The sequence below is a fragment of the Nyctibius grandis genome, chromosome 25 (genome assembly GCF_013368605.1).
Source record: "Nyctibius grandis isolate bNycGra1 chromosome 25, bNycGra1.pri, whole genome shotgun sequence".
In the NCBI taxonomy this organism is placed as follows: domain Eukaryota; kingdom Metazoa; phylum Chordata; class Aves; order Nyctibiiformes; family Nyctibiidae; genus Nyctibius; species Nyctibius grandis.
The window spans coordinates 650,056-662,024 of record NC_090682.1 but is presented as its reverse complement, the minus strand read 5'-3'; the positions used below and the strand labels follow the sequence as shown (position 1 = coordinate 662,024).

At 58.0% G+C, this 11,969-nt stretch overlaps 1 protein-coding gene across 3 annotated transcripts; it reads right to left on the bottom strand.

Moving 5' to 3' along the window:
• Positions 1–251: 251 nt before the first annotated feature.
• SLC37A2 (solute carrier family 37 member 2) lies at positions 252–11,706 on the bottom strand. Of its 3 annotated transcripts, XM_068418258.1 has the most exons (18): positions 11,625–11,698; positions 8,616–8,697; positions 8,425–8,512; positions 8,024–8,102; positions 7,802–7,937; positions 7,344–7,420; positions 7,092–7,258; positions 6,343–6,380; positions 5,943–6,125; positions 5,173–5,263; positions 5,030–5,092; positions 4,529–4,614; positions 3,986–4,034; positions 3,621–3,694; positions 3,026–3,104; positions 2,825–2,922; positions 1,751–1,815; positions 252–502 (listed from the first exon to the last, which is right to left on the bottom strand). In XM_068418258.1, the coding sequence occupies exons 1-18, from the start codon at positions 11,681–11,683 to the stop codon at positions 487–489; spliced, it is 1,530 nt and encodes a 509-aa protein (XP_068274359.1). In that variant the 5' UTR covers positions 11,684–11,698; the 3' UTR covers positions 252–486. The 3 variants fall into 3 exon arrangements, with proteins under 3 accessions (XP_068274359.1, XP_068274358.1, XP_068274360.1); XM_068418257.1 differs by lacking the exon at positions 252–502 and having other exon boundaries at positions 1,410–1,815; XM_068418259.1 differs by lacking the exons at positions 252–502; positions 8,425–8,512; positions 8,616–8,697 and having other exon boundaries at positions 1,410–1,815; positions 11,625–11,706.
• Positions 11,707–11,969: the final 263 nt, after the last annotated feature.

Here is an 11,969-nt window from a genome sequence, read left to right as displayed (position 1 = left end):
TCAAGGCCAGGTTGGATGGGGCTTGGAGCAACCTGGTCTGGTGGAAGGTGTCCCTGCCCGTGGCAGGGGCTTGGAACTAGATGGGCTTTAAGGTCCCTTCCAACCCAAACCAGTCTGTGATTCTATGATACCCTGAAATACCAAACACGGGGACGGGGCAGGCTTGCAGATGATCACCGCCGCCAAGTTCCCTCAGAGCTAGCCGAGCCCTGCCAGGAAAGGGCATGGAGTGGCAACACAGGTTTCGTACATTTTTATTAATAAAATGGGCCAACGGCGAAGAATCAGCCCAGAAAACGAGTCGGCCGGGGCCCTTGGACTGTTCCTTGCCACTGCCTCCCTCCGAAGCAAACCCATGGAGTCCGCAGGGCCATGCCTGAGGCTGTGCCTCGGCTCTGCCGAGACGAACACGCTCCTGGCGTGCCTCAGCCTCTCTCCTCCCTCCGGGCCTCTCGGCTTGGGGCGGGTCACGGGGGGGGGGACACATCAAAACTCCTTAAACCTGTGGGGAGAGAAGCGAGTGGGCACCGTTGGGCAGGTGTTGGGGTCAACGACGGGGGCCGTGGTGCTGCTGGAGAAACCCCGGGCCCATCTGCACCGCAAGCCTGGAGGAGAAGCAGGCGCAAGGAGGAGATCCGACCACCGTTTGGTGTCCAGCCAAAGCTGAAACGTGCCCCAAAAACCCCCTCCACAAGCTGCTCCGGAGACAACGCGCTCCCCAAAGCCCTCAAAGGTGTTGCAGTATTTCCACAGCTGCTTGCCCCAGCACAAACCAACAAGATTTTGGTGCAAACGGGGATGGTGCCAACCCAACCAGGACAGTCCTCACCCCAACCAGCCCCGGCAGAGGAGAGCGGAGCCCGACAACCCTCCACCAGCGGCCGCAGAAGGAGATCTGGGCTGCACTTACCGCAGCACAAGGCCCAGACTATTGGTCTTTCACCTGAAAACATAAGATATAAAGGGCCAAATGTTCGCAGGGTGTCTGGGGTCTGGCACTCCCACGGCCAGGACTGGCTGCAGCCCCTCGGTGCTCCCGAGGGTGCTTTGGTGGCGATCGGGGACGGGCCAGTGCTGATTCAGAGCTTATTTACACCCTCGCCGCAGTGATTTGGCCACGGATCGGATTAGCGAGCCGGGACTGTGTGTAATCAAGCTCATTAAGCACGGGTGGGCACGTCAGCCTGTAAATTCAGCCGTTTCAAGTGCATTAATCAATGTTTTGCTAATCAGGCATCTGGGCTAGCGTCTCGTAGGTCAGCCGGAGACAAGGACGCGCTGCCCAAGCCATGGCGATTTAATCCTTTGATTCCCAAATCTTGATCTCAGCCCTTAAATTATGAGCGGAGTGGCTGTTTCTAGGCTGAGCCTGCCAAGCGAGACTCGAAATCAGGGTGAAATCAGGCTTGTGTTTGCATTTAATCCTCAGAGCTCAAGCGGGGGATACTCACACCAAGCTACTTCCCATCCAGCACTGACTCTGTTAGCTGCACGCTAGAGCTACAAAGACACAAGGACGGCGTGTTTAGATGGCTAAAACCCCCCGGGTGCTGCCCTGCCTCGAGGTGGAAACATCTTTGTGCCCGTAGGAATGAGACGGCGGGCGGACGGCCCCGCGAAGCCCGACGCGATGCCCGCGTGGAGATGCAGCAGTGAGAGCAAGGGATAACAAACATCTTTCCGGAGCAGCACCGACGCCGGGTTTTGGCGTCGTGGGGGCGGAGGCCACCCCAGGGCAGTCCGTACGTACCCTCTCTTCCTCGCCATGTAGCCGCACCACCCCCGGACTTCTTTGACCACCACGCGAGCGAGGAGCTGCAAGAGGAGAGGTGGAGGATCGCCGCGGGACCGATGGCTCTGCAGCCACCAGCCTCGGCGGGAGCGTTTCCATCGCTGGGAGATAAATTTTAAGGCTCTTCCTAGGGAAGATCACATGAACTTCATGTGATGAAGGAGGTCGTTGGGAAAGGAGGTCGTTGAGTCGTTTGATGGTTGACGAGAAGCTCAACACGAGCTGGCGATGTGTGCTTGGAGCCCAGAAAGCCAACCATACCCTGGGCTGCGTCCCCAGCAGCGTGGCCAGCAGGGCGAGGGAGGGAATTCTGCCCCTCTGCTCTGCTCTCCTGAGACCCCCCCTGCAGTGCTACGTCCAGCTCTGGGGCCCCCAACATCAGAAGGACACAGAGCTGTTGGAGCGAGTCCAGAGGAGGCCACGGAGATGCTCAGAGGGCTGGAGCCCCTCTGCTCTGGAGACAGGCTGAAAGAGCTGGGGCTGTTCAGCCTGGAGAAGAGAAGGCTCCAGGGAGACCTTCTAGCACCTTCCAGCACCTGAAGGGGCTACAGGAAAGCGGGAGAGGGACTTTTTACAAGGGCATGGAGTGATAGGACGGAGGGAGAATGGTTTTAAACTGAAAGAGGGGAGATTTAGATGGGTTCTTAAGAGGAAATTCTTTACTGTGAAGGTGGTGAGACCCTGGCCCAGGTCTCCCAGAGAAGCTGTGGCTGCCCCCTCCCTGGCAGTGTTCAAGGCCAGGTTGGATGGGGCTTGGAGCAACATGGTCTGGTGGAAGGTGTCCCTGCCCGTGGCAGGGGGTTGGAACTGGATGGGCTTTAAGGTCCCTTCCAACCCAAACCAGTCTGTGATTCTATGACAAGCCAAGTGGATGGAGGCACAGGTTTGGAGTTGATACGGGGCTTTGCAGTTGACTCCGTGCCTGGCTGTCTCCCAAGGACCGTCCCTGCCCTCCGCCTGCAAATGGGCAGCTAAAACGGAGCCGTTGAATATCCAGGGTAGCAAAACGAGTCCCGCGAGGGGGAGACCTACCAGGCAAGCCAAGACGTCAGCTGCTATCAACATGTAGAAGACGTTATTCCAGCCCGTGGGGGAGATGAGCCCTGCGAGCAGCGGCCCTAGCGCGGCACCTGTGAGAGCACACGAGGCGAGTTAGGAGATGCCCTGCGCACGGGGGAGAGGGGATCAGGACCCAGGGGAAGTCTGCGCTCGGCATCCCCCAGCTGTACAGACCTATGGATCCTGTGCCATCAATGATAGCCGTGACGGTAGAAAGGGCTTTGGCGTTTCCTTTGAGAGACTCATGGGTTCCCTGTAGGGACGGAGGAGCAAAACATAAGGAGGAACATCTCCCAGGCAACCAGCGATAGGACAAGAGGACACAGCCTCAAGCTTTGCCAGGGGAGGTTCAGGTTGGACATTAGGAAGCATTTCTTCTCAGCAAGGGTCATTAGCCATTGGAAGGGGCTGCCCAGGGAGGTGGTGGAGTCACCATCTCTGGAGGGGTTTAAGAAAAGCCTGGACATGGCACTTAGTGCCATGGTCTAGCTGACATGGTGGTGTCAGGGCAATGGTTGGACTCAATGATCCCAGAGGTCTCTTCCAACCTGATTGATTCTGTGAGGAAAAGTGGCTTTGGGGTCCACCATGGACACGAAGACCGAACTCGGTTGCTGCTTGCAGCCAAGCCAAGCCACAGCAAAACTGGGTTCACCAATGGAAAACAAAGCTAAAATGCAAACATCTCAGCAAACATCCCCCGGGGAAAGAGGGAGGAGGCTTTGGGTGTGCAAGGGCAGCGTGGCGGGGTCTGAGGTGCGCCTCTTACCAAATCTGCCGACACTGCCGTCGTGATGAGAGCGTAGGGCCCGTTAACCAGAGCGCCACAGACGATCAGCATCGCTAGCAGAGGGACCCGGGAAGAGAGTAATTCTTTAAGCGCAGGGAGCAGCGGGATGGCAGGTCCATCACCCCCAGCCCACGCGCAGACATCGCTGTGCTGCGCATCCATCTCCTGCACATCGCTGCTTTCCCCACCCAGCAGGCAGCAAATGCTTATCCAGCACCACCCCCCCCCCCCCGAATCCCGGACCAGGAGTCCAGCTTGAGAAGAGAAATAAAGGCAGGTGAGGCTGCAGCATCTCCCATCGCCCCTTCGGTGATGGGAACCGGCTGCACCGAGGAGCTCCTTACCTATTGATGTGCCGATGCCGTTCTGGCCGACGTGGTTGTACAGGAACAGCTGGAAAAGAGACACGGGATGAACCAGTTTACGGCTGTTCCAGCAGTTTTCCCAAGCGATTTCCTCAGGGACAGGATGGAGAAGGTGGGGGACCAGTGCCAAACGAGCTCCTTGCAGGTGCTCAGGAAGGATGCCACGGAGTGTGAGGCCGTCGGCACGGGGGGCTTTTGAGATACAAAGCAAAGGGATGAAAGCTGGACCAGCTCAGTGGGACCTCCAAGGGTTTAAGACAGAGCGGGGTTATGGTAGGAGGGAGGAAAAAACACCCCTAAAGGGTTTTTTTTAGCTGTAAAGGACTATACGATCCCCTCCCAGCCCCCAGATCTGGACAACCACTCTGGGAACATCTGGCACGTGGATGGATCCCAGCTCTCGTCTCAACCAAGTGCGTGACCAGCTCATCCCGGGCGCTTGGGAAGAGGAAGGCGGCCATGACTCAAAGGAGAGGAAACCCTCGTGACCGGCTTTTATCCCCCCACGGTGTGACAACGCACCACGGGAGCGGCGACAACCAGCATCACGCAGCACGTGGTGGCCCTGCCACCGGTGTAGTCAGAGACGAGGCCGGCGAAGATCCCCCCTGCAAGAAGGAGTCGCAGATGTCGGTCACGCTGCCCCAGTGGCAAAGCTTCATCCTGGCTTAGCCCCAAATCCAACAGGACGCTGCACCGTGATGCTCTTTCACCCCCGAACTTTCAAGCGAGATGCTCCCAAAGTTAAATGTAATAATATCAGAGTGAGAAGTTCTGATTTCTCCACACTGCTTTCTCCCTGACACTGGTTTCCCTACACCTCCACGCAGCTCTGGTCCCCTCCATGCTTGCAAAATATCTAAGAACAAGGAGAGCCTGAGCAAGCAAGACCTCACTATGGTGCTCTGTGGAAAAGGATGGTGTTACTGGTAAAGTGCTCCCGTGGAGGGGACTTTCCATCAAGGCCAGCATTGTCCCCAAACCATCCCCGATCCACCCCCTCCGCCCAGCTACATCACGAACCTAAAATGCCCCCGACATCAAAGAGGGTCGACAGGTCCCCAGCTTCCTTGGCACCGAAATGAGCTGCGAGGGAGAGGAGATGGGGGTGAGGAGGTGCTCCCCTTGCCAGGCTCGCTCCCACCTCACCCTCCCCAAAAACTCACCAACGTTCACGATGTAGAGGGGTAACCAGTAGAGGAAGGTGTAGCTCACCAGCTTGGCGAAGAGCAGGCAAAGGGAGAACTCCACCACGCCCTGGGAGGAGAGGAGAAGACATCAGAGGACCCTCCTTCTCCCCACAGAATCACAGAATCAACCAGGGTGGAAGAGCCCTCTGGGATCATCGAGTCCAACCGTTGCCCTGACACCACCATGGCAACTCGACCAGGGCACTAAGTGCCATGTCCAGGCTTTTCTTAAACACCTCCAGAGATGGTGACTCCACCACCACCTCCCTGGGCAGCCCCTTCCAATGGCTAATGACCCTTGCTGAGAAGAAATGCTCCCTAATGTCCAACCTGAACGTCCCCTGGTGAAGCTTGAGGCTGTGTCCTCTTGTCCTGTCGCTAGTTGCCTGGGAGAAGAGGCCAACTCCCACTTCACTACAACCTCCCTTCAGGTAGTTGTAGACTGCAATAAGGTCACCTCTGAGCCTCCTCTTCTCCAGGCTAAACACCCCCAGCTCCCTCAGCCGTTCCTCGTAGGTCAGACCCTCCAGACCCTTCACCAGCTTGGTCGCCCTCCTCTGGACTCGCTCCAACACCTCAACACCTTTCTTGAAGTGCGGGGCCCAGAACTGGACACAGGATTCAAGGTGTCCCCATCTCCAGATGATGGCTTTTCTCCCCATGAGTGCCCCATTGAGGGGTGATCTGCCTTGGCTTTGCTCTTTCCTCCATCCCCATCACGATTCCAGGAGCATCCCACGACTCACGGGTATCCGGAGCGCCCCAAGGAAGCTGATGGCTTCAGGCTCCTCCGCTGGCTCCTTGGGCTTGTCGGAGCGATCCATGCTGCTCTGGCCTGAGATGCTCAGTGGGCCCTCGTTGGAGGTGACCGCTTCGGGATCCTTCTCGTTGGAGGTCACCCCTCCAGCGTCCTCCTCGTCGGAGGCCATCTAAAAGCAAGCGGAAAGCAGGAGATGGGGCTCTCCTTGCTGCAAGGGGCTGAAACATCAGATTCACTGCCAGGAGGATGCTCACGCCGGAATAACAACGAGCATCCTCCGTGATAACTCAACGTCACTCTAATTTCTGACGTCACGACCCGATGCCCCGGTTGTTTCACTGGAAACTCAGCGACCACCCAGCCCAGGATGAATCGATTCGACTCACGTGATGCAGAGGTGGACTGCAGCCGACGTCCTCAGGATCTGCAGGGAGAAAGGAGATCCCATGAGAGCCTGGACCAGCCCCACTTCCCCTCCTCTCCCTCCAGCATCTCATGCTGCAGAGGAGAAACGTGATGTCCTCCACATCATGCCAATGAAAAACCCCTGGTAAAATCCCAAAGGGCTTCCCAAATGTTTCCTAGAAAGACAGGCTGAGAGGAGCGAGCGGTGCAGGGGCTGAGCCTGCCTGGATGACCCCAGAGGGTGCTGAGCATCCCTGTGGTGGCCGGGTCTGCATCCCTGCTTGCCACAAGCTGGAAATAAGTATTTGGGGTTGCCAAAAACGCTTGGAGATGGGTAAGGAGAAAAATTGTTGCCCTGTTGATGTTGGTGTGACGCCAGTCATTTGCTGCACCCCGCAGTCTACAACCACATGAAGGGAGGTTGTAGTGGAGTGGGAGTCGGCCTCTTCTCCCAGGACAAGAGGACACAGCCTCAAGCTTCACCAGGGGAGGTTCAGGTTGGACATCAGGAAGCATTTCTTCTCAGAAGGGGTCATTAGCCATTGGAAGGGGCTGCCCAGGGAGGTGGTGGAGTCACCATCTCTGGAGGGGTTTAAGAAAAGACTGGACATGGCACTTAGTGCCCTGGTCTAGTTGCCATGGTGGTGTCAGGGCAATGGTTGGACTCGATGATCCCAGAGGGCTCTTCCAACCTCATTGATTGATTGATTGATTGGATCATGCCACTCACACTCCACGAGGAAGAAGAAGCAGACGATGCCCATGGCAGCGATGATGATGCCGGGCACGACGAAGGACAGGCCCCAGGCGGAGGAAACCCAGACGCCGGCGATGAGCGACCCTAAGATGTTGCCGACGGAGGTGTGCGAGTTCCAGATGCCCATGATCAAACCTCTCCTGGCAGCGACAGAACCGGGGTCAGCATCACTGGGACCAACAGGGATGAGGACGAGGAGGGGACACGCTGTAGAAAACCACTCACTTTCCCTTCCCGAACCAGTTCCCGACACATGCCACGACGGAGGGCCAGCCGGTCGTCTGCACCAGCCCATTGCAGATCTGGCAAGAAGATAGGCAGCATCACTGGCCCCTGCGCCGTTTCAGGTAGCCAGGCTCAAAAATAGCCACCCCCATCCCAAAGCTGTCGAGAAAACGCTCAGTTTGGGGGTTTTTAATTCCTGCTGGGGCAATCCCAGAGCCGTTTGCATCATTCCTGGGGCTAAACTGGGAGCGACTGGTGTTGCCAAACCAGCCGTCCACCCTGCTGGGCGAGACGGGTGCGCCCGGTGGTTTCGGCACCCACGTCACGTGCGACCCGGTTTTATGGGGAGAGGAAATACCCGGCGTTCTCCTAGTCGGGAACTGGGCCACCCCGATCCCGGAAAGCCACCGGAAAACCGGGACGTGGTAAAAACCCCAGAGCCTGAGCATCCTCCGTACCTGCATGATGATGAAATACCAGAGGACGTGGATGTTCCAGAAGTAGCCGAGGCCGAAGAGCGCGGTGAAGAGCCCGCTCAGCACCATCCCCCCCGACAGGTAGTAGCGCAGGGGGAGACGCTCCCCGAAAATGCCGCTGTGGAGAGAAGGCATTTCCCATTAGCCTTATGGAAACCAGTTTCCCGGTGGACTGGTGCAAACTGGTGGGTGGACCTGGGTTACCTGATAAACATCCCGATGGCATAGGCCACCAGGAAGGCGTTATCCAGCGCCCCAAAAAGCTCCTTGTAGTTGTCCCCATCTGGAAAGGAAATATTAGGGCCACGTCAGCCTGGTCCCCATCTTGTTTTCTTACTGGTGTGGCCTCGTCCCCAAAACCCTCCTCCGTGGCGGGGTGGTGGCTCTCAGAACGTGGCCGGGTGCCATCAGCGTTGGGACCCGGCCCCGATTTCACCACCCGCTTCTGCCCTTTGGCCTGGGGGCATGGGGCAAAACCAAGCTGCTTAATTACCTCCGGGTGCCTAACGAGCAGCCGGCACCCTGCCAAAAAAACCTCCGGCCACGACCTGGCTTAGGGTCCATGAGGGTCATTTTTGGGGTGCTGGGGGGGTGTTCAGCCTTACCGAAGGGTGCCCAGCTGCACCACGTGCTGCTGTTGGTGTCATTGTGGGGGTTCGGCCCCAAGGATGAGCAATTGGGGTGCAACTGGCTCTGTGGGGGGGGGGAGAGAGAGAAGGGGTGAACTCAGGGTGCTCGAGGACACCGCTGCCATGTCCCTGTGTCCCCTCGTGGTGGGGGTGAGGTTGGAGCTAACCTTGACGATGCTGATGGGTTTTCGGGAGAGGTGGTAGCTGGTGTAGCAGAGGAAGGTCAGCACCAGCGTGAGACCCCGATATCTGCGGGATAAAGCAAGCGGGGAGGGGTGGTCAGGGTTGAGGGGACAGGGATGGGGTGGCCTGTCACCATCTCCAAAGATCAGCTGAGATTATCTCGAGGGTTTCCCCTTCCTGGCAAACCGCAGCGGTGAGCAAGCGCCCGCCCAGCGTCACGGGTGGAAACGGGGCTGATTCATCGTCACTGTCGGCGTTAATTAAAAACGAGCTGGAAAAAAAACTGGGGGGGGTGGGATGCCCTGAGCGATACCCCCTCCAGTTCCTCCATCAAATAGCAACTTTATCCTGTTTGCTTGATTTAAATGCAGGAAAATAGGGAAAAAATGGGGAAAATTGGGGAAAAATGGGGGAAAATAGGGAAAAAACAGGGGAAAATAGGGAAAAAATGGGGGAAAAGAGGGGAAAAAATGGGGAAAATAGGGAAAAAATGGGGCGAAATGGGGAACAAATGAGGGGAAATAGGGAAAAAGGGGCGAAAATTGGGAAAAGATGGGGAAAATTGGGAAAAAATGGGGAAAAATGGGAAAAATGGGGGAAATAGGGAAAAATGGGGGAAAATGGGGAAAAAATGGGGAAAAATGGGAAAAATGGGGAAAATAGGGAAAAATAGGGGAAAATGGGGGAAAATGGGGGAAAATGGGGGGAAAATGGGGAGAAATAGGGAAAAAATGGAGAAAATTGGGAAAAATGGGGGGAAATAGGGAAAAAATAGGGGAAAATAGGGAAAAAATGGGGAAAATTGGGAAAAAATGGGGAAAACCAGGGAAAATTGGGAAAAAATGGGGGAATAGGGAAAAAATGGGGGAGAAATAGGGAAAAAATAGGGGCAATAGGGAAAAAAATGGGGAAAATTGGGAAAAAATGGGGGAAAATTGGGAAAAAATGGGGGGAAATAGGGAAAAAATGGGGAAAAATAGAGAAAAAAAATGGGGATTTTACACCCAGCAAAGCTGATGGATGAAGCCTGGAGAATCCCAACTAGGATCCAGCACCCTCCAGAGGGGGGTGAGCACCTCCCAGGGCCCCTTCCTGCATTTAAACCAGGGCGCGGGGCGGGTTGTTGAGGGTTTTACGGCAGAGGATGCGAGTTGTCAGGGACCAGCTCCAGCACTGAGACGTGTCACGAGGTTGCTCCAAGTTTAGAGATTAAAGAAAAAAAAAAAAAAAAGCCTTTTTTTTCAGTTTTAGCCCATCCTGCAGTTTCACTTCTTCATGGGTTGGGTTTTAATTTTTTTTTTTTTTTAACCCCATGTGTTCTGGCGGGGCCAGTAACAGCTGAGGGGTTGTTTGGCCACCAAACAGTCCAAAAAAAAATGAAGATTATATTAAATAAAATTAACCCAGCAGCAGGCTCGTCACCAGTGGGATCTCTGGGCTGGCCACGTGCCACCGAATTTTGAGCCTGAGCAGGGCTCGGTGCCTCCATCCTGGGACAGGGACTGGTCCTGGCTCATGCTGAACCCCCCGGGCTCAGTGCTGGTCCTGTGCTGGGTCCAGTCTCACGGTGGACCCGGTGCCTGAGGGGCAATGCTGGTCCCTGGGCAAGTGACCCCCAGTCCAAGGGCCAGTCCTTGGGCAAGTGACCCCCAGTCCAGGGCCAGTCTCTATCCCAGTGCCGGTCCCTGGACAAGTGACTCCTGGTCCAGGGCCGGTCCCCGTCCCAGTGACAGTCCCTGGGCAAGAGATCCCTGGTCCAGGACAGGTCTCCAGGTGAGTGACCCCCGGTCCAGGGCCAGTCCCCATCCCAGTGCTGGTCCCCGGGAGAGTGACCCCTGGTCCAGGACAGGTCCCCAGCCTGGTGCCAGCCCCCTGGTCAATGTCCAGTCCCAATCCTGGTGCCAGTCCCTGGGCAAGTGACCCTGGGTCAGGGCAGGTCCCCAGGCGAGTGACCCTTGGTCCAGGACCAGTCCCCATCCCAGTGCCAGTCCCCTGGTCCAGGGCCAATCCCTATCCCAGTGCCGGTCCCTGGGCAAGTGATCCCCACTCCAGGACAGGTCCCCAGGCGAGTGACCCTCCATCCAGGGCCAGCCTGGTGCCAGTCCCTGGGCAAGTGACCCCTGGTTCAGGGCCAATTCCCATCCCAGTGCTGGTCCCTGGGCAAGTAACCCCCCATGCAGGATAGGTCCCCAGGTGAGTGACCCCCCCTGTCCAGGGCAGGTCCCTGGGTGAGTGACCCTCAGTCCAGGGCCAGTCCCCATCCCAGTGCTGGTCCCTGGGCAAGTGACCCCTGGTTCAGGGCCAATTCCCATCCCAGTGCTGGTCCCTGGGCAAGTAACCCCCCATGCAGGATAGGTCCCCAGGTGAGTGACCCCCCCTGTCCAGGGCAGGTCCCTGGGTGAGTGACCCTCAGTCCAGGGCCAGTCCCCATCCCAGTGCTGGTCCCTGGGCAAGAGCCATTCCACATCCCAGTGCCGGTCCCCGGGCAAGTGACCCCCGGTCCAGGGCAGGTCCCCGGGCAAGTGACCCCCGGTCCAAGGCAGGTCCCTGGGCAAGTAACCCCCAGACCAGGGCTGGTCCCCATCCCAGTGACAGTCCCTGGGCAAGTGACCCCCATCCAGGACAGGTCCCTGGGTGAGTGACCCCCAGACCAGGGCTGGTCCCCATCCCAGTGACAGTCCCTGGGCAAGTGACCCCCCATCCAGGACAGGTCCCTGGGCGAGTGACCCCCAGTCCAGGGCCAGTCCCCATCCCAGTGCTGGTCCCTGGGCAAGAGCCAGTCCCCATCCCAATGCCAGTCCCTGGGCAAGTGACCCCTCGTCCAGGGCCAGTCACTGGGCGAGTGACTCTCAGTCCAGGACCGGTCCCCAACCCAACGCTGGTCCCCGGGCGAGTGACCCCCGCCCCAGGGCCGGTCCCCATCCCGGTGCCGGTCCCCCCCGCGGTCCCCCCGCTGCAGCCCGGCTCCCCCCGTCCCCCCGGTCCCCGCTCACCGGCTGTCCCGGGGCAGGGCGCGGAGCAGGCGGACCCCGGGGGCCAGCGCTGCCCTCATGGCGGAGCTCCCGGTTTCCCCCCCCCTCCTCTGCCCCGGCTGCTCCTTTTCACCGCCCCGCGGGGCCGCCGCTCCCCGCCCCGGCCCGGCCCCGCTCCCGGCCCCGGGCCCGCCCCGGCCGCAGCCCCACGGAGCCCCGAGGGGGGAAAGCGGAGCTTCTGCGCTTCGAACAAAAAAAAAGCAACTTAAAATAGGGCTGGAAAAAGCAAAGCTGGGCAGCGGGGAGGGGGAAAAAGGAGCGGGGGGGACCCCACTGCCCCCATCCCCTCCCCAGCGCTCCAAGATT

Excerpts from the sequence above, each read along its gene's own strand:
- SLC37A2 (XM_068418257.1), bottom strand. The coding sequence starts at position 11,683 with ATGAGGGCAGCGCTGGCCCCCGGGGTCCGCCTGCTCCGCGCCCTGCCC. Across the intron at positions 7,938-8,023 it reads GCCATCGGGATGTTTATCAG|CGGCATTTTCGGGGAGCGTC; the intron begins GTAACCCAGGTC and ends TTCTCTCCACAG. Across the intron at positions 1,816-2,824 it reads CTGACGTCTTGGCTTGCCTG|CTCCTCGCTCGCGTGGTGGT; the intron begins GTAGGTCTCCCC and ends CTCCTCTTGCAG.